The sequence below is a fragment of the Panthera uncia genome, assembly GCF_023721935.1.
Source record: "Panthera uncia isolate 11264 chromosome D3 unlocalized genomic scaffold, Puncia_PCG_1.0 HiC_scaffold_8, whole genome shotgun sequence".
In the NCBI taxonomy this organism is placed as follows: domain Eukaryota; kingdom Metazoa; phylum Chordata; class Mammalia; order Carnivora; family Felidae; genus Panthera; species Panthera uncia.
This window is the reverse complement of record NW_026057586.1, coordinates 27,735,457-27,757,442: the sequence shown is the minus strand read 5'-3', so window position 1 is coordinate 27,757,442 and position 21,986 is coordinate 27,735,457. Positions and strand designations below refer to the sequence as shown.

At 42.8% G+C, this 21,986-nt stretch overlaps 1 protein-coding gene across 3 annotated transcripts in view; it reads right to left on the bottom strand.

The window, feature by feature from the left end:
* Positions 1-21,986, bottom strand: part of EPG5 (ectopic P-granules 5 autophagy tethering factor) — a 115,217-nt gene that overhangs the window by 53,954 nt on the left and 39,277 nt on the right. For all 3 annotated transcript variants that reach the window (XM_049620161.1, XM_049620162.1, XM_049620163.1), the window contains 12 exons: positions 19,778-19,942; positions 18,278-18,397; positions 17,372-17,631; positions 14,128-14,268; positions 10,908-11,052; positions 10,485-10,682; positions 9,986-10,096; positions 8,379-8,501; positions 7,295-7,461; positions 6,221-6,442; positions 4,279-4,402; positions 664-808 (listed from right to left, as the gene is read on the bottom strand). In XM_049620161.1, the coding sequence (XP_049476118.1) occupies positions 664-808; positions 4,279-4,402; positions 6,221-6,442; positions 7,295-7,461; positions 8,379-8,501; positions 9,986-10,096; positions 10,485-10,682; positions 10,908-11,052; positions 14,128-14,268; positions 17,372-17,631; positions 18,278-18,397; positions 19,778-19,942 (1,921 nt within the window). The remainder of the gene's footprint in view (positions 1-663; positions 809-4,278; positions 4,403-6,220; positions 6,443-7,294; positions 7,462-8,378; positions 8,502-9,985; positions 10,097-10,484; positions 10,683-10,907; positions 11,053-14,127; positions 14,269-17,371; positions 17,632-18,277; positions 18,398-19,777; positions 19,943-21,986) is intronic.

Genomic DNA, 21,986 nt, shown 5'->3' with positions numbered 1-21,986 from the left:
AAAAATGCTGCCACATACCTGCCTCTTTTCAACAGTAAGGTAATAGGGAACAGGAGAGGTCAAGGAAATTTCAAGTCAATAAATCAAGTCAACAAATACTTAAGGAACTACTATGAATTTCCGACTTCATTCCAGATGTAGCATTCCATTTTCTGTTCTTAAGAAAAATAAAAGAAAACTTAATAGCCATGATTTTAGTTGGCATAAAAAGACCTGTATTGTTTGCACCCCAAACAGATGGAATTTAACATTCCAAACAGGTCAAGTACGGGATCGTCCCATATGGCTGGGGTTTTTCCACTAGAACAACTACTCTCTGCACAGAAAATAACAAAGTCGGATGTTAATCACTGGAAAAGACTCCTGACTTTGTTCAAATTTCTCTCAAGCAACATTTTAGGCCACGACTCTAAAGCTACTGCCTGAACTGCCTGCCTCCAGACTTCTTTTATGGGAGAAAAAGCACCTTATGTAAATCATTACTGTTTTGAAGTTTTCTCTCACTCACTGCTGAACCTAACCCTAAGGTGCAGACAAGGTAACAATGAACTTCTAAAAAAACAATTCTCACTGGAGGGATACACTGTGTAAACCTTAACCCTCAATTCATTCATTCATTCATTCATTCATTCACTCAAGGGGGATGATGGTGGTACAGCTCACCCAACAAAGGATCAGTGAAGTCCAGCTGCACTGACAAACTGCAGGGCGGCGAATGGGACTCAAGTGTGGCCTGTGTCCACAGACCAACAGTCTCCTGGAACTCATAACGTATGCGCTCCATGTTCAAATACTCCATCCACAGATCCTAGAATTGAAGCATAGGACTTTAACTTTCACAGATGAATCATATATTCACATAGGACTTTAACTTTCACAGATGAATCATATATTCACATATAAAATTATATATTTAACTAAAAGGTAGACCAGAACGTTTCAGCACGAGGTGGTCCATACCAAGTTCTCCAGTGTTAAGAAGGATCATGTTCTAAAATGGATACTAGCAATCTTTGCAGGAGTTTGATTATGCACCAAGAACAGAAAAAATAATTTTAATGGCCCCACCAACTGTGTATTTATACACCGTATACAAATACTACTGAGCTAGTAAGTTAAAACCCAGAAATTTAAAGAGATAGGTAACAAATATATTGAAAATAACAATCTGGATTAGAAAGAATCTGGGCCCTTGGTCCCAATAACAATTTACAGGAATACAGGGGACAGAGAAACATATTAAACCATACTACGACGATCTGCAAAATCCAGACTCTGGGGAAACTCTATGGACAAACTATCCAGTTTCTTCAACAAACTACAGGGGGAAAAAGGAATAAGGGAGGAGTGACAGATCAAACAGACTTATAAGAGCTGTCAACCAATTGCAAAATGAGGATCCTGATTCAACTATAAAAATAAAAACAAAAATTTTATGACATGTATGAGGTAACTGGAAATTTGAACACAACTTCGATATTTGATACTAAGAAACTGCTCTTAGTATTTTTCAGATATAAATGCTATTGGGTTATAATAGTTTTTTAATCCTCATCTTTTGAAATCTTCATGTATCAAATGCTTTCTAGAATTAGTTCCAAAATAATATGGTGAAGGGAGTGAACGGGCTATAGATAAAATTAGACACCCGGTACACAGTGGGCAGGGGGAGAAGGGCATGTGTGCTACGCTATTCTATTTTTCTGTATGATTGAATTTATTATAAAAGGTAAAATAAATAAATAAAATGGGAAAACACAGAAGTTTTAGTATTCTCTTCCTACACTCCAATAAACCGTCTTGCATATTTTGAACTACATACTTCACTTTGATGATCAATACCTATTATTAGAATGGGAGACTGTCTTTAATGAAAAGAAACGTCAGGTCTTCATGATCACTAAAAACTGTACCAAATAGTAGGAAGGTGATCACCTATGGACTATGGTTTTGTGGATGATTATTTTTTTTCTTTCTGATCTTAAGTGTTTAAAGGATTCCTCTAAACCTACAAATCTCTGGCTTGTAATGGGCACACTGCCATGAAGTCCTAAATCATTACTTCCAAACCAACCATGGCACGAGGCATTCCAGACTCAGGAGAGGAACTCCAAAGTCATCTTGACCACAAGTCTGAAACCTAGAAGCACCAGACAACTGCTGGAGGTGCTGTACCAGTCCCTCCTACTGTGCACACCCATCTCCTTTCAGTGGGGTCACTATCACCTTGTCTGCCTCTGTGCTAAGTAACTGTTGACAGAGGCTAATGATTAAGAATACTGAGAATTAACGATAGGTAGGCAGAGATGTCTCAGAAAACCACAAAAAGAACAACACTAAACATGAACTACAGATAAAAATTGGAGCTATAAAATCAAATGGCAAAGACTTAAAAAAAAGAGAATGGTATTAATTCTGTAGATGATGGGGAGCCAAGATAATTATCAGAGAACCAAGACACTATGACTAATATTTTTAAAAACACTGACCAGTCATCCGCTACACGCAGATTCTTAGATAAGGCCGTGGCGTGTAGAGGACAAAGAGGGATGAACACAGAACTGCGCTCAAAGGATCTCAGTCCATGACTGCCTATTTATTTTTCCTGCTGCTCTGGCTCCGTATTCTCAGCCTTATTTCTCTATGCCTTGGGGCCCTAGCTCCATTCAGTCCTCCTCTCAATCTAGATGCTCTACTACCATTAAACTCGTATTTCCTTGGGAGAAGATATTTGCAAATGACATATCAGATAAAGGGTTAGTATCCAAAATCTATGAAGAACTTATCAAACTCAACACCCAGAAAGCAAACAATCAGTGAAGAAATGGGCAAAAGACACTTTTCCAAAGAAGACATCCAGATGGCAAACAGACACATGAAAAAATGCTCAACATTAGTCATCATCAGAGAAATACAAATCAAAACCACAATGAGGTACCACCTCACAACTATCAGAATGGCTAACAGTAACAGCTCAGGTAACAACAGATGTTGGCGGGTATGTGAGAAAGAGGAACCCTTTTACACTGCTGGTGGGAATGCAGACTGGTGCAGCCATTCTGGAAAACAGTATAGAAGTTCCTCAAAAAATTAAAAATAGAACTACCCTACAACCCAGCAATTGCACTACTGGTATTTATCCAAAAGATACAGGAGTGCTGATTCGAAGGGGTACATGTTTATAGCAACACTATCAACAATAGCCAAAGTATGGAAAGAGCCCAAATGTTCATCGACTGATGAATGGATAAAGAAGATGTGGGGTGTGTGTGTATACATATACACACACATACACGTACATACAATGGACTATTACTCAGCGATCAAAAAGAATGAAATCTTGCCATTTACAACAACATGGATGGAACTGGAGTGTATTAGGCTAAGCAAAATAAGTCAGTCAGAGAAAGACAAATATCGTATGATTTCACTCATGTAGAATTTAAGAAACAAAACAGATTGGCATAGGGGAAATGAAACAAAAATAAGAGAAAAACAGAGATGGACAAACCGTAAGAGACTCTTAAATACAAAGAACAAACTAAGGTTGCAGGAGGGAAGGTGAGTGGGGGATGGGCTAAACGGGGGATGGGCATTAAGGAGGGCCCTTGCTGGGATGAGCACTGGGTGTTATATGTAAGTGATGAATCACTAAATTCTACTCCTGAAATCAGTATTGCACCATATGCTACCTAACGTGGACTTAAGTTAAAAAAAACAAACAAAAAAAACATATTTCCTACACTGCCCCACTCCTAAGTTCTAGACCTATGCGTTCCCTCCCTACCAAATGCCCGGCACACCGTTCTCCTTGAAGCCCCTGTGGCACCTCCTCTTCCAGTATCCTCTATCTTTGTAAACAGTATCTCTAGTTGCCCACTCTAGAAGTCTGGCTGTCCTTTATACCGAAACAATCCTATGACAGTATCAATCCCACCTGTGTCTCTAATCTAAAATTCCTCCTGATCCTACTGATTCTTCTTCAACACATTTTAAATTCACCCATTTATCTAATGACTCACACTATTTTAACGGCTCTCCAAACAAATACTTTGGCACAAATCCAAATTCTTTAGGAAGGCATACATGGCCTTTAACAATGTAACCCCCCTTCACCTATCTGGCATCCTCTGCCCTCCACAGTGGCTGTACCCCAACTGCACCTCCTGAACATGCCAGTGACCCCATTTCCATATCAGTAAGTGGATTTAACATTAGATTATGACTGTGACATGTTCGATCACAGATATGCTAAGAGAGACAGTACTGCAGTATCACCTGCTGGTTCTGCATCACTTTTGCTAGCCTGTGAACATCATAATGCTTTGGTAGAGAAGGGATATAGGTATCTCCTTTTTGAAAATTCTCATCTTCTAGCCATAATATATATACATTGAAGAGCCTAAAAGAAAAAAAAAACATAATTATATAAAATACAAAAAGACATGCAGGCAAATGACGTTTCTTACATGTCTAGGAACACTGTCACTACTACATAAAAGTAAAAAGCACAGAATACAGAAAATGCTTCCAACCACCACCACAGCCCCCAAGAAGCTCACGGGCCAGCAGGGGAGGAGGTCACAAATCCTTACAATCTCATGCGGTAATTGCTACAACAAGGCTGTAAAGAAAGGGCTCTGTGAACTCTATTATTAAATCAGGGGTAAATACAACATACAGGAAAAAATAACCAGAGAAGGTGATTTTAACACAGACCTAGGATCTGAATTTGGAGTTTTTCTTTCCTGGGCAATCCAGTCGGTGAGCCTCAGTGGTTGGAAAAGGTTAACTAACATTCAAATAAACGCATTTTCTATCTTTTAGAGAAGACATTAAAAGCCATCTTAAACTACTACAACGGAAGAACCTGCCAGCTTCAGGCTCAATGACGCTCTCCCGCTTCAAGGAAGCACAAAGAGGACTCAGAGCATGTGTACACCTTGCTCCTATTAAGAAGGAACAGAACAAAGCCCAGCTAAAAAAAGAAAGGAAAAAAAAAAAAAATCTCCATTTTCCAGTAGAAACTTTAAAAAAAATTTAATGATGTTTCCTTTGTTTTTACAAGGAACACAGTCCATTGAGCTAAGATCACCGGTATTTTAAGCAGTTGTTTACAGCAACAGGTACTAGAGGAATCTGTGGCACCCAAATTGCTGGGTGGGGTCTGGGAGGCGGCATGGCTTGGCTTTGCTCGGTAACATGGAAAACTACCTCCTTCACCTCTGAGGCAGTCTGCGTAGGAACAGAGGCAGGGACAGGACTTTGAGGCTCTCACACGCAAGAGGCCGGTACAGAGCTCTCTCCCAGCTTCTGATGCAGCTAGATGGCTACTTTACCAACATGCCAAAGGAAGGGGGATTTAAGAGAGGCGGAAGGGCACATCAAGCTTTCTTGGCTGATTTAAATGTTCAAAGATTAAGCCTCCCCATGGCGTAAGGCTGGCTAAAAGTAAGTTTTCCTTCAAGAAGCAAGCAAGATGAGGGCAGAAATCATTCCAAAGGCTGAAAGACAGCCCGAAGGGCTTTTAGGTCAAGCAAGCCTGAAGCCTCAGTGCTGGATCAAAACCCTGGGCTTCCTCACCAAGACATTTTGCATTCAGGGCTAATTATTAGAAGCCATTTTTATTAAGTCTTATTTAGTAAAACTAATACCTGGTTTACAGAAAGCTTATAAATGAAAGGTAAAGGAACAGCGTGAAAGGGACCAACCTTACTCCAGAGTTCTTAACGTCTGGGGGGGACACACATACTGTACCTGATTTTAGAAGCAATTTTGGGTGATTACTAGATCCTACCTTACCCCAGGCAGATTCCTAGAGGTGTTTGGACTTCACTTAAAGAACCCTGCCTTGCTCATGAATTTCCTTTAAAGAAGTGTCCTAGCAGGCTTTACTAGGTGTTTACCTGCTATGATCAATTGTTTTGGTTTGTTTCTAGTATTACATAGAGAAACAGAGAGGATGGATATCAGCCCTCTGGTTTAAGGCCTTCCATTCGGACTCCGGGCACTTGATAGAGCTAGATCCACACTGCTGACTTTCTTCTCATGAAGAACTTAAAAAGGAAGCATGACGAGATGCAAACCTGGTCACTGCCACCCTCCACATCCTATCGGGGCCAAGAGAACAGCACCTGGCAGTCTGTAACACAGATAACTGTTCCGGCACAGTACCTGTGCTGCAAACCACAGCATCAATAGCTAAATAACCATGTCCCACCTCACGAGCTCCGTGTGCAGCTCTGGGGAAGTCAGGTAACCAGGGGTGCCAGCCTGGCCAGCAGGCGGCCCTTCACTGCCCTCTGCTGGAACGCGGAGGGCCTTGCTCGCAGCATGGTGGAAGTCGGCCACCTCAGTCAGGCGCCTCTTCATTTCTCTCAACAAACTGGTATGAGCAGGGCTTTGAAAAAACCTTTTTCCAATACAACCATCTATGGGTAACCTTAAAAAATATAAGCATAGATTACAAGATCAACACAACATGATCTATGTGGCACAAAATCACAATCAATCAACAAGTCAATGGTTATAAATATCCCACACTGAATTAATACCTATTATTCTACCTCAATGGTTAGTATGCAGCTCCAACAACACAGTATATATGAAAGCAGTTTTAAAAAGAATGAAATAACTACACAAATTTAAGGTATTACCACCACTTAGCGGTTACTGAATAAAGACAGTCTCTGCTCTAGAAGAACTTACAATCTGGTAGAAAACAGAAGTGCCCAATAACCAACATCCGTATGTTCCGATGGACGGAGTTAAGGGAGTGAGGGTGAGCTAGGAATTGGGCTGGAGTCCGAGAATATGGTCGGGAACAGTGGACAGTTCCAGCCGACCAGAGTCCCTTCAGACCCAGTGGAAATGGCAGACACCTCCCAGCCCAAGGGCTGCCGGGCACAGCCAGGCCTTTGTTCACACCCGTCATGCCCATCAGCAGTCCGCCTGAACGGGCTCCCAAGAGTCACACGAGCAGCCTGTGTGGAGCAGTTTCCCTCCCTTTGCAGCTCTAGAGGCTCTACGCTACACCTTGCCTGGTTCCAGGTATCTGGAACTGTCTTCACCCCATTGGGTACAGGGGATGGCAAAGGAAGAGCTGCCATAAGATACCCTAAACTCAAAAATGGTCTAGTCTAATAAGTGTGAAACAGGGGAGACAGGGACACTGCTAGTCGTAGGTCAAAGAACGGTTCTAACTTACAGGCCACGGCGGAGGACACAGAGCATCAGAGCAGTGCCAAGTCAAGAACAGGTTCACAGACACTTACAACAACACGGGGTACCATACCCATACTGAGGTCCTGGGCGGTGAAGATACAGGAGGAAGAACTTCTGCCAGATGAGAGGCAGGAGAGGGTGATCAGAAGGCGTGACAAGGGCCTGGTGGGCCCAGCGATAAATCAGCAGCCTCTGGAGGGACGGGACGATGGGGAGCTTCAGCTGGGCCTGGGCTTTCTACAAAAGAGGAGGGCCCTTGAGCAACCATGACATGATCACAGTTCCAAACAGTCTGCTCTTTCTAAGTGATCCAAATGAAAACACTGAACGTTTTGTTTTCAATTCAGTAAGTAAAACAAGTCATAGAACCTTGACCTTTCCGACCCACTAACTAATACCTTAACCTCCTTGGTAGCAAAACATATGGGGCAGGGGGTTTTTTTCCATCAAAACATTTCCCAGACCCCCAGATTGGAATGTGTCTTACACATCACCTAGTCTTATCTCATTTCTGTGCCTCTCCAGGCCTTTGCACATAAAACGCCACAGTGGAAAGGAGCAGAATGATAGGAAAACCAAAAACCAGTTTTACTGCCAAACATTATCAATCTCTTAAAAACTTAGATCTGAAAAGGACTTTCCAGAATGATAAACTCCATGACAGGCTCTGAAACCCAAAAGCAAAATCTGTACTATAAGACCCTGAAATAGGTCTTACATTCTAAAGCCTTATCCCAGTGTTCTTTCGCTTCAGTGAGCCTACGGATCAGCTATGGAGTTTTTAAAACAAATTCCTGGTCCCACTCCACACTTAGAAACTCAGAATCTCAAAAGTTGGGATCCAGGAATCTGATTTTTAAAACAAGCTCTCCAGGGGACTAAGGCACATGAGACACACTGGAAATTGCTATAAAACAATGGCAATCCCCTCCACACACGCAAAAACACAGACTTCAATCATTACGATGTGGCTCTTCATGCTAAATAAACCTTGAAAAGAAGGATGCACTTCAGTTATACAGTTTTAAGCGCTGGTTTGGACACTGTGCTTTCTAAACATTTACAACGAAAGAAAACGGAGAAGTTTAAAAGCTATAGATAAATCTATCAGAGAACCACCTTCTCCCACTCAAATGCAGAACTGCTATTTGCACCTTCAGAGCTTGGTCAGGGGTAAAAGCAGTGTTTATAACCAATTCCCCTTCAACGACCCTTCGGAGCTGGGAGTCTTCTTCAAAGATGGATTCCATGTTCAGTACTGTCCAGGCAAACCAGACCTACAATGACAGCAGGTTAAGAGCGAGGGGAATGAGCAGCTCACTCAGACCAAAAACATCCCGATAGTCTACAAATTAACATCTTTTCTACCAGATATCTCAATCAACAAGTATTTATAATTTCCAAAATTAACAGAGTTTTATACCTACCTCTGTTCTTGTCACAGATATAAACTTAGATAAAAAAGATCATTGAAAAATGCTGAATTCCTTTGGAAAAGCTACTTCAGTAAAAGAAAATGTTTGTTCATGCAACATGCAGGTTCTGTATGCACAAGGACAGGAAAGACGGCCAGACATGAGCTCTGCCCTTAAGAAGTTTTCCATCTCAGGGGCACCTGGGTGGCTCAGTCTCTTGAGCGTCTGACTTCAACTGAGGTCATGATCTCACGGTTCGTGGGTTCAAGCCCTGCATCGGGCTCTGTGTTTACATCTCAGAGCCTGGAGCCTGCTTTGGATTCTATGTCTCCCCCTCTCTCTGCTCTTCCCACACTCGTGCTCCGTCTCTCTCTCTCTCTCTCTCTCTCTCAAAAATATAAAAATAAATGTTAAAAAAATTTTTTTTTTTTAATTTTCCATCTCGTATACAGGAGACAAAACTAATATATAAGTAATCACAATGTGAAGTGAGAGGTGGTGAGTACTGAATCAGGAGTCCAGCGCTCCGGGAAGCCAGCAGAGGGAGGGCGGGATCACACAGGTGGACATATCAGAGACGGCTCTGTGTGGAGAATGGAGGCGAAGGATGCCTGGCAAGAGGACCAGTGAGGAAAAGGCAAAGAGGTGGAAACACATGGGACACGGTAGGTAACAGCGAGGAGTGTGTTTCGGCTGGATCACGAGAGTTAAGAGGAAGAGCGGGAGGGAAGACTGTGATGGGAGGCTGAAGGATGTCGCTGCTGGTTTAAGTGATGGATCAGGGCCATAATTCGACACTCACAGTCAGAGAGGTGGTAGTCATGAAGAAAGCGCTGCTGCGGCCGCTATCGCTGACAAGAGCGGCCAACGCCTCGTGTGCACCGTGTGACGTACTAAGCCCGGCTCTAAGTACATCCCGTGCAGGTGCACTCAGTACTCCCAGCAGCCAGCTGAGGAAGCTGAGGACGGTGAGGTAAGCCCTGCCCAAGGCACAGGGCTAACAAGCATCAGAACCGAGTGTGCACCCCAGGCGGCCTGGCTCCAGCATCCACCCTCAACCGTGCTGCCAGGCAGGCTCTACAGCCGGGCAGACCAGGACTGACCACCAGCGGTCTGATCCTGAGCCAGCTGCTCGGCTCCATTCAACCTCAGTTAAGCCCTCGGTGAAACGGAACAGCGACAGCGCAACCTCAGGAGAGGGCCGCTGCGAGGATTAAACGAACGAGGGTTCTTACACGTGCCAAGGGCTAAATGAGCATTATTTAAAGCTGCTAGCAATACATTAGTAAAGATGAGAACATTAAAAGTTCGCAAAGATTACCAACGGTCCGCAAGGGCTTTCCTACCTGAGTAGGCGTGGCCAAGCCCTCCACGAAGGAAGGAGTGATGTTGCCAGCCACGATCCAGCTCACCAAAGAAGAGAGCAGACTCCGGTCACAGTGGTAACCCAAAGCATTCTATACAGGGGACAGGATGTGGAACAGAGAGAGAAGGCTTTAAAAAAACCTTATCAATGACCTTTTCAAGCATATCAGCAATTATCTTACTGTGATGGTAGACTCTGGTAAGACACAGATTTCATAATTAGTCCACCAGCAGTGAGAGCCACAGGCAGCGTATTACAGCCAAATGTCATGAGCAAGGCTTGTCCTGGGGGGTCCTTTCCTTTGGCTTCCCTGGAATCTGCATTAGCAGACTGTGGTTACTGAGATCAGGTACCAAGAAGACCAAGCTTAAAAAGGCAGTGGCCCCAGAGTAGTACTGAGAACTGTGCATTTGGGGGAGCATCCTGGGAAGGCTACTATCTAGACAATGACCGAAAGACAAATTCTCTAGGAGGTTTACCTTATGTTGCTGGTAGAGCAACTTCTGCACACAGTCTTCCTGCATCAGCTGAAACGCTGTTTTACACAAGTGGTCCATGAGAAAGAGGATGGGTTGTTCTCGGTACCAAACATGCTGGCTTATTAGAGCCTGAACCCAGAACTCCAACACGGCAACGGGGCCCACTTCATTGGGCTGGGTGCTTACGGATACATGGGCCTACGGAGAAAGCGCTCAAGTGATGTGGAAGTAAGAGTCAGGCTCCCACTTTTAAAACACCAGCAAAATGACTACCTCCACTACAAAGCCCAAATCTGCGATGTTCTTGGCCAAAAGCACTGTGCCAAGTGCTTTGAAATGACCAACACTCAGATGTGCTAACCCTAGGGTGCTTGATTGGGAAGGTGGGCAAGGGTGTATTTAGGGGCTTCCTGGGGGCCTGACCTGGATCATGCTGTTGAGAAGCTTCACGTTGTCCCCATGGCTGGCTCCTGTCAGGTGCTGTGCCACCTTGTGGGTGACCTGCTGTGTGACACCCTGAGGGACGCCACTGTCCAAGTGTAGGAACAGAAGGAGGTGTGACAGAAACCTGCCAAGAACACAACACAATGCATTTGACCTTCCAATCAGAAGTCAACAAAATTTCCAGTGGCTAATTACTTAGGAGGAAACAGAAAAACGTGAAATTGGTCCCATTTTTAGGCCAAAGCTCTATTTAGGATTTTCAATAAATCTTTAAGAACTTCAGAAAAATGAAGTTTTCAAATTTAAGGTGGGTTAAAAGGAAATCTATCCACCTGCAGAAGTATAGAGAACAGAGATCCCAAGACACACAAACACGTACAAGTTCAAGAGCATTAGAGGAACACCACCCCAAGTGCCCCTTTACCCCCTCCCCACTCACTAACAAATGCCAAGATGTTTGTAAAATCATCCCACAATCTTGTACTGGAAGTCAACTTCCTACAAGGTGGTAGAAGGGGCACAAAGGGGCACAAGGGGGATCCCACCACCATCAGTCAGGAAGTGCCCTCAGTTCCTGGGTTCCCAGCTCCCTCCTCTCTCTGCTTCTGCTGGATTTTCCGCCTGAAACATTCCCCCACACCTAACCTGCCAAACTCCTACTCACTCCACACACCTCATCTACAACGTTCTTTCCTCAGAGGATACTTTCCGAGCCTTCCTGCCATCTAAAACACAGCTAACCCATTAACCTCTCTCGTGGCACCCTGTTCTTTTCCTCCATGGGCCTTAAAATTGGCAACTGCATCCTGAGGACGTGATCACTTCCTACGTATCTGAGGGCAACAGCCAGCCTGCTTCCCTCCCCGCTGTACAGGCAGCAGCAGCACACAGTGCAAATCGATAAGCAGTTGTTATTGGTGAATGAACACCCCTCCCATTTCACAGGAGACACAGTGCAGGCCCAAATGAGGCCCAAATCCTAGTCAAGAGGAAAAGTGAGGGCGGGAAAGGTACCAATGAAGTGCTGTACAAGTTCAGAGGACAGAGCCAGTGCAGGCATTAGAGGGGCCTGGGAGAGATACAGAGAGGAAGTATTTGAAACACAGCCTAGAAAGAGTCATCGTTACTCAAAATTTAATGATTAGAGAAAAAAATATAGAAGCCATTCAATCTAATTTTAAAATATCTTTTAAAAATCTAAAAACAATTTACTAAAATGTGCCAGCCATTGTACTTTGTATCACTTAACCCTTACACCCAGCCTGTATGCGAGGTGTAACAGCCCATTATGCAAATGAAGAAACTGAGGCCCTGCAAAGTCAAGGAATTTACCTGTGCTCACACTTCTCGAGGCCCCAGCCAGGTGCTCTCTACCCTGCTCCCCAACTGGCAGTTCTCTTTCCTTCTCTATGCCTTCACTGTTTCCCAGCCTGGCCTCTCCAGACCCTCTTTTTACCCCCTACCCATAGTGAAAAAGCCCCACCCTGCCCACCCTGTCCTCCCCACTGGCCCAACACCTACATGCACTTCAAAACTCAACTAGAAACCCACCTCTTCCATAAAGTCATATGCTTCGGCCATCTGTTGCTTTTGTTCACTGAGCATCTTCTCTCTCTCTCTCTCCCTTCTGCTAACTGCACATCCTTTCATTAAGGGAGCTGTCCACCCTCCCCCCCCCCCCCCCCAACTGCCAATTCTGGGAGGGAGGGGCCCTCAAAACAGAATCCCTATACCCTCCTCTTAGGACTAGTCAATACCACCCCAGCACAGTGACAGGCTGAGAGAGAACACATGACTAGGTCAGACCAATCAGGGATCATTACAAGGAACAATGATACAGAAAACATTGGCCCTTCCCACAGGGTAGTACTTAGTTCTCTTTACAGCCACACACTTTCATTCCCCTGCAGAAAAGTGCACCTGCAGTGGAAAAACTGAAAAAGAGAGGCGGGGCCAAGGGACCTGGGAAGGAGGATAAGAGAAAAACAGAGAAACACTAATCCAGGGTCTCTCAACTTTGGCACTACTGACATTTTAGGCTGGCTAATTCTTTACTGTGAGGGGCTCTCTTATGTACTGCAGGACGTTCAGCACTACCCCTGGCCTCTATCCACCAGATACCAGTAGCAGACTCCCCCAGTCGCCCCCTCAACCACCCCCTTGCCCAACCATCTACTGCCTCCCGCTCCCCACCAGGATGTGACCACCAAAATCATTTGGAGACATTGCCAAATGTCCCAAGGGTCAAAATCACCCCTGACTGAGAACTACCACTTTAGAATGACCTGATGTTATCATGAGCCCTTTTCCCAATCACATGAGCCAAAACATTCTCTTCTTGATGAAACCAGCATGCACCGGGTTTTTATCATGTGCAATTAAGAGTCTTGATTAACACCCCATCCTTAATTCTTTTTTTTTTTCTTTTTTTTTTTTAACGTTTATTTAGCTTTGAGACAGAGAGAGAGAGAGAGAGCATGAACGGGGGAGGGTCAGAGAGAGAGGGAGACACAGAATCTGAAACAGGTTCCAGGCTCTGAGCAGTCAGCACAGAGCCCGACGCGGGGCTCAAACTCACGGACCGCGAGATCGTGACCTGAGCCGAAGTCGGACGCTTAACCGACTGAGCCACCCAGGCGCCCCGCTATTCTTAATTCCCTCCCTCCCAAGCAGCTATTTCTTTTACCCTAAATTCCATATACTTTTACCACACAACACGAATGCAACCTATACACCACAGCATGCATGGCCTTGCCAATAATACTTTGCTTCATAAGTTTTGTAATTACCTCAAAAGTCTTGTTTTCTCAACAAGATTATGTATGTCTCATGTGATGAGCACCCTCCTATGCATCTTATCTGTTTGTAATACTACAGACAATTAACAGCAATGTGTTCTGCTACTGTTACAATGGCAAAGCCATTTGCTGCTCAGTGTCAGAAGCACTATTCCCAGGTTTCATGGAAACTTCCCTTTCAACGGCTAATAAGCTATGAGCAATCTAAAATCAAATGAGAAATGGAAATATCTTTCATGACAATAAAACAAGAATCATTATAAGAGTCACTGTTTATCAAACTGCATTCTAAACTAGGCAGGAAGTTTTCTGCCTCATAAAAAAATACACCAGTGAATTATATCATTCCCTCTTTTACTTGCAAGCAGTCATCTGTACTCCCCAGGCTGTTTTCTACTTACTGCTCATTCTTCAGAAGGTAATACTGGCAAGGGTAGAACAAAGGCAGGATCTTATCCAGGACATGAACCACTGTTCGCAAATGCCTCGACTGGACCAGAATTCCCAACAGTGGGATGCCTTCTGCACAGAACTTCTCAATGCTATGGAAAGAGACAAAGGCAATGAGCATGCAAGGCAGCCGGCTCAGAAAATGACGTTCTTCCAGTGAGCCATCAGCCTACTTGCTACCCAGTTGATCTCAGGTCTCCAGCACATTTCTGCACCACCAAACTTAGCCCAGGAATACTAGCATCAGAGCTCTGGAGCACAAAGGAACTTAAGTTTCATCCATATGCTCAATATACACATGAGAAAGGTGAAGTATCATGCCCAAATTCACATAATTTCCTAAAGGAGGGCCAAAATGAGAACCCAGGTTTACAAATTTCCAGTCCACAGCACTTTGCCACTACCCTACTTTGCTTCCCAAATGGTGCTTCTTCTAAGAGCTGTGGGGCTCTCACTGTCTGCATATTCCCACAAGGTAGCAGAGCAAAGAGACGATTCAAAAGTGAGTTCATTCTGTTAGTATAAAATGGCAAAGTTCTTCTGAAACCAATTTGCATAAAAAATTATTTACTCTTTGACGCACTTCAGAAAATCTATCTTTAAGAAATAATCTCAAATGCGGAGGAACATATGACAGATGATCCATGTAAAAGATGGACTTTTCAAAATTATTTAAAATCACAAACTCAGAAGCACACATGATTTATGTAAATTTTGGAAAAATGCATTCAATGCGAATATTATTACATTATTTAAAAATAATGTATACCAGGGGTGCCTGGGTGGCTCAGTCAGTTGAGCATCTGATGTCAGCTTACTCAGCTCATAATCTCATGGTTCATGAGCTGAGCCCCACATCAGGCTCGCTGCTGTAGGCACAGAGACCGCTTTGGATCCTCTGCCTTCCCCCCCCCGCCCCTCCCCCACTTGTGCACATGCACTCTCTCTCTCAAAAATAAATATTAAAAAACAAAACAAAACAATGTTTCATTAGGGTGAGAAAGATTCTGGGTGATTTCTTTGACTATTGTTCTCTGTATTCTGTGATGTTATATTCGTATACAACTTATACTGCTGCATACTCTGCACCCAACCCTAAGCACATTCAAAAGATTGTTAAGTTAATTCTAGTATGCATACATCCCAGACGACCGTGGTGGATGGAATTCAGCCCCAAAGAGAAACTCTTTATTCCCACCTTCACTCCATTCAGGATTTGGTAATCAGCACCAAGCAAATACTTATGTTTGGAGAAGACACACAGTCTTATCAGTGAGTAAAGGAACTACAGTCCCAGAATGAATAGAAGAAAACAAGAAGAATCATGAAACGATTGAGTTCAGAACACTACACTCTGAATCCACACGCCAGACATATGCTAAATGTGTTCAGTGAATTAGAACTCACTTAAGGCTCATAAAGTAAGTCCAGTACTATTATTATTCCCATTTTATAGATGAGGTGCCTGAGGTACAGGACCCTGAGAATGATACGAGGGGCTATTGGAAAAGATGTAGAGTGCCTCCCAAAGTGCTTAATTAAGATCTCTCCTCGTCCCAGTGGGTCACTTCTACCCTCTTTTACCTGACTTTCAAATCTGTCAATCACTAGTCCTACTGACCTACTTGATCACCTCCGTTCACTACCATGAAGCACGGGCTTCGGTCAGGAGTGTTTCCTCATCACTCCTCACTCTTCCCCCTCCCCACTCAGACACCTGGTGCTCCTTCCCACGTTCATGCTTGAATCAAATATATACTAGTTCAAGTTCTGGAGATACACTGATGAAAGGACGATGCCCCTGCCTTCAAGGAGCACACAGTGCATGAGAAGAGCGAGAGAGACGATTACACTACAATACAGTAAGGGCTCTGCTCAGAGCGCACAGGTGCTATGGGCGGGGGAGTGGATGGTCCGAGGCTGAATCTTCAACACCGTCACCTGGCAAGGGTGAGCATCACCACTCTGCCCCCTAGCCTCGGACGCCTTCTCTACTTAAGACTCCTCTCCAAAGCTTAGCTCCTCCACGCAGGCATCCTGCCCTAATGATCTCTCCTTCCTTTAAATTCCTCCTGCTCATACTCTTGAGTGGTTCCCAATCCAGGCTGTACATCAGAAAAATCTGGAGAACGGCCCCAGACTAATTAGATCAGGACTCTCACACTCTTCTCTGCACAGGGAGCTTTAGAATCACTCCAAACGTGACTCTGAAGAGCAGCCAGAACGGAGAAGCACTGCTCTACACCTCTCATCCAGCCCACGGTCATGCCTTTAGTGCTGCCAATTGATTCCATCTACCATCTCCACTAAACTGTCAACAGCCTGAAGGCCACTAACAATCCTGTCTCTCTCCCACTTCTTGGCACAAGGCTGAACATAAACAGCTAATAGCACAACTGGCATCCTACTGAAAATATATGTAATGTGGAACAAGATGTTAAAATTGGGATGCTAAAAAGTGAGTCTCAATGAAAGAACCAGAAAGCATGTAGGTGAAAGAAATTTTAGAAAAAAAGAGGCTAAAAAAAATTAATACACTGTAGGAAAATGATCTCTGGGGGGAAAAAAAGGATTTTTAACCAACTAAGAATTCATTCATTTACTTACTGCACCAGTTACTTATTGCACCAGCTATAGCCTTCAGCACTGGGATAAAATGGTAACACAAGACAACCACGGCTCCTGAGGTTAGGACCTCACACATGATCCCTGAGAAGACTGAACAGAAAACTACCACTCAGTGTAGAAGAGACAGAGATCGCTCTAGGCTCATACCAGAGAAGCACGTGACCTGAGCAGGCATTTCATTCCCCTGGGCAGGTTTAGCCCTCTAACTGAGAAGCCAAAGTTGGGCTGCCATCACTTTAAACAAAATTCAGTAGAGACGACTAATTATTTTTATATTGTCACTATTCCAAGGAAGACAAAACATCTAGCGCTAACGTGAACATTCTCCTCTGGGTGACAGGTATACTCTCTCCGTAATGTATGAGATGATTTTCTGGTACAAATCTGTCTTATATGAATTTGGGCAGCATTTCCCCTACATAAGCCATTAATAAGGCTTATAATTTGGTCCTGATTGCCCTTAGATAGGTTTGATGGAGGCCTCAGACCTTGGGATGTGAAAAATGAAATCCAGAATCACTGACTACAAGGTTCAGCAACCCTAGGGGTTCAGCCCAAACACTGTACCTGTGGCCCAGAGCCGTCATAGCTAAGGCCAGATAACAGCCGATGGGCATGCCCGCCTTAACAGCCTTCAAGAGAGGATGAAACGTGGGTGACTCTGTCATGTCAGGCACAGTGCTGGAGAAGGGAACAGTTGGACAATTCTGCTGTATTCCATAATCATTTTTGTGCAGTTTTAACCTCAAGATCAAGTTCCAGGCCCACTGGTTAAATGAGGTCTCAGGTGTCTCTCCATATCGAACAATACTGGCCAAATATGAAACCTAAAACAATTATTTATTTTAAACCACATTAGTCACATACAAATTAAATCAGTAAGCTCACCCGCCCATTTGCTTTTGTGATCACCAACGTCCTCAAAAGAGAGGACACACTACTTACCAGTACTCAGTTTGCAGCAATTACAGCAATTTCTCACAACTGACCACTTCTGCTTACTCACTAGTCTCTTTGTGCGTCTGATATGAGTCAGCACAAGCAAAGGAGTAATAATACAAAAGTTGGTGCACAACTAATGGGGTGATGATAAATAAGTTTTAACAACCAGTTGGAGTGTGGGAGATCCTTTACAGGGTTTGTCAATTTTGTCAGTGTGAAAACTCCCACCGTGGTCAGTTTCAAGCTACCAACAGGTCAACAATCTAGTTTGCAAAGTTCCCGAAAATTTAACATTCAGCTCTCCAGAGCCAGGACACGCCAGCTCCAGGTCAAGTCAAATGCCACAGTATTAAAATGGTCACATGTAGGCCACTTCTCAAAGAAAAAAATCTTCATCCAACCACAGAATTCAATTTCAGTATCTTAAGTTGCCAGAAATGTTCTTAGGCAACCTAAGGGTAAATACTGTAGCTGTATCCACCCAAATCATTTATAATAAAGATATTCTCAATATACAAGAGAAGGAAATACCTGCTTCATACTTTCAGAAAGAAGCCCAGCATACGGCTTCTGTGCAAGGTATTTCTGGTACGCTTCAAGAATCATTAAAGCCACTTCAGCATGGACTGCTTGATCCAGATGAAGGGTACCCTTTTAAAGAGAAAAATCATCATAAACATGCCATCTTGATTTTTTTAACATACCTTTGAACAAAAGGACTAGGAAGGATAGTAAAAAAAGGATCTTGGATCCTCAACTTTCCAAAAATTACATCACCTAACAATGAAGTTCTAAAATGACAACAGGAAAAAACATGGAAATCTTAAAGAACCATTACGTTGTACTTAAATAGTCTGAGTCATCCTGGACCCTCATATAAAAGGTATCTTTGAATGTAACTCCCCCACTCCTACCCTAGAAGCTCCATGAAGACTTTAGGTCACAAGTTTAAGGGCACTGCCACAAACTGGGAAGATGTTTGTTTATTATTAAACAAAAAGATACTTAATAAATTAAGTCTATATCCCCTTTCCTCATTTTCTCATCAGTGAAAATATAGAAGATATTCAACAACACAAATAGAATATTCCTTTAGGAGCCTGAAGTTGCCTATAGAATTTCCCATCCAATCTTCCTCTGCAACCTGAAGAAACACATTCCTGGGGCACCTGAGTGGCTCAGCTGGTTAAGCATCCAACTCTTGATTTTGGCTCAGGTCATGACCTCACAGTCTGTGAGATGGAGCCCCGTGTCGGGATCCACAGTGACAGCAAGGAGCCTGCTTGGGATTCTCTCTCTCCCGCTCTCTGCCCCTCCCCGGCTTGTGCACTCTCTCTCAAAAATAAATAACAAATAAACAATAAAAAAAAAAAGAAATAAAGAAATATATCCCTAATCCTCTCACGAATCCTCTAACGAAGGATCATGGAGACTCTCATAGGGAAGTTCATGCAGCCTGCTAGGAGAGGGAGGACTAGGGGCTTCTATTCACAAGTCAGAGAACACGAGGATGGAAAAGAGGGGTCTACAGCTCTCACTTGGAGGGTGGGAAGCCCCGGATGTACCCATGGGCAGACCCAGGTGGTCAGGGACACTCTGGAAGAAAAGCTCCCTGGCTCCAGTTTTCTCATCTGTACAACGGGGTCAAGTTCGTGCAAAACACACAAGATGGCTATGACAACCAAATGATTTGTTCAGAAAAAAAGCTGGCAGACTGTTAGAGAGGGCTGAGTTCTCTCCCATTTTCCCTTTAAAATGTTGAAACATTTTGACCTAGGAACTAACACGTAAGGCCTAGAGTAAAAAGGAAGGAAAGTTTTAATGGTCAAAATCATGGACGTGGCATCTTTAGAGACATGATACATAGCAAACTCTTAATAATAAAAAATATTAATAATAACATTAATAAACTATGATTAATAAAAACTACCATCACTGAGTACTGAGAAATGTTTATGTTTTGAGGAAATGTTTCTCTAACATTGATGTGTAGAACCTCCAGTATCTAGAGAGTGGTTTTGATACACATACCTGTTCACCAAATCCCCAATTCAGTCCTTCTAGAATAACACAGGCCAACTTATTCTTCACCATTGTCAGGTTATAATTCAATAACCAGTCCCGAATCACGGCTATCTCAGAGGCAGAAGGTCGCCAGAGATACAGAGGCAGTTCTTTAAACAAGTATAAAGAAACCTTATTTAAAAGAAAATGATGGTAATTAAGATCAAAACTTAAGGAACAATCCTGAATTACTACAATATATTATTAAACTGCTTGCAAAATTTTTTTTCCAAAAGGAAGTGGGGTCTTGTTTGATTTTTAGACAAATGAAATGGACATCATGGACAACCAAATGAAATAAATATTAAAACCAATAATACACCAAAAGCACATTTTGCTACCCTGTGTAAAGGTCAATCTTTTATTACTTATAATTTGGTATACTTCCATTTAATAAAACCACCATACCAAGACCCAAATTTAAAGCCATAATAAACGAGGAACAGTCATTCATTTTACAAAAAGATTTAGCGCTTTAAATAATTATTTAAATAAACAAAAAACTGGTAGTTGTCAGAGCAGAAGAGGGGAGGATAGTAGGGGGATGGGTGAAAAAGGTAAAGGAGATTAAAAGTGTAAAACTGGTACAAACTTCCAGTTATAAAATAAATAAATCACAGCGATGAGAAGTACAGTATAGTAATTACAGTCAATAACACTGTAGTAACTTTGTACAGTGACAGATGGTAACTACACTTATTGTGGTAAGCATTTCATAAAGTATATCATCGCCAAATCACTATGTTGTACACTTGAAATGAATATGATATTGCATGTCAACTACACTTCAGTGAAAAAATTATTATTTCTTTCCTGGCATCTAAAAAGGTATTTCTGTTAGCTCCCAAGCAATCTGGGGAGGAGGGACAAGGAGTGAACAGAGGTAAAAATGAAATAATATTAACCAAGAGTTGGTAACTGTTGAAAGTAGATGATGGGTACACAGGGATTCATTTCCTATTCTCCCTTTTATATATATTTGACAGATTCTATAATAAAAAGTTTTTAAAATCCTGTTTACAAGAAGTCTATAGCATCACTTTTTGAATAACCTATCGATGTGTGCAAATTAAGATAAATCTGGGGTCACTCAATAGTTTGCTTTAAGGGAGACTGATCAGAAGAGCAATTCATTTTATATTGTCTAGAACAGTGCTATCCAATGGAAATACAATGTAAGCCACATACATAATTTTAATTTTTCTACTAGCCACATATTTTAAAAGTAAAACAAGTGAAATTAATACATTTCATTTAATCTAATATGTCCAATACATTATCAACATGTGATCATTATACAAAACTATTGAGATATGCTACATACTTTTTGTTCACACTAAATCTTTGAAACCCAGTGAGTACTTTACACTTACAATACATCTCAATTTGGACTAGCCACCTTTCAAGGACTCTACAGTTGCATGTACCGAGTGGCTACTGTATTGGACAACACAGATCTAGAACATGCATACTAGTACTTTTCAGGTTCCTGCACTGCCCCCAATGAGAGGCAAAACAAAATGGGAAAGAACAGTAGAAGGAATGAATTTTAAAGAAGCCTTTCCTGGGGTGCCGGGGTGGCTCAGTCGGCTAAGTGTCCGACTTTGGCTCAGGTCATGATCTCGCAGTCTGTGAGTTCAAGCCCCGCATCAGGCTCTGTGCTGACAGCTCAGAGCCTTGGAGCCTGCTTCTGATTCTGTGTCTTCCTCTCTCTCTGCCCCTCCCCCACTCATGTTCTATCTCTCCCCTTTAAGAGTAAATAAACGCCAAAAAAAATTTTTTTTTAATTAAAAACAAATTACCAAAATAAATCTATCGATACATACAAAGAATAACACACGATGATCAAGTGGCTTTTATTCCAGAAAGCAGTAACAGTTCAACGTTTGAAAACTAGGACAGTTTAGAGCCCACAGATCATTCCTAGGCTCTGGGGCTAGTTCTAATTCCTGATTATCCCAAGGTAACAGCAAAAATATTCAAAGCCATCATATTCATCTGAAGGCACAGAAGGTTTGAACAAGTTCCTCCAAAAACGTCAGCAAGTTCACAAAGCATTAAGGAACTACAGGTATAAACAGAGAATGGAGGCACCTTTTAGAAGATATGCTCTAAAAAACATTATGCTTCCAATTTTTATACTTAAAGCCAAGCATACCCCTGGGCCAGTTTACTA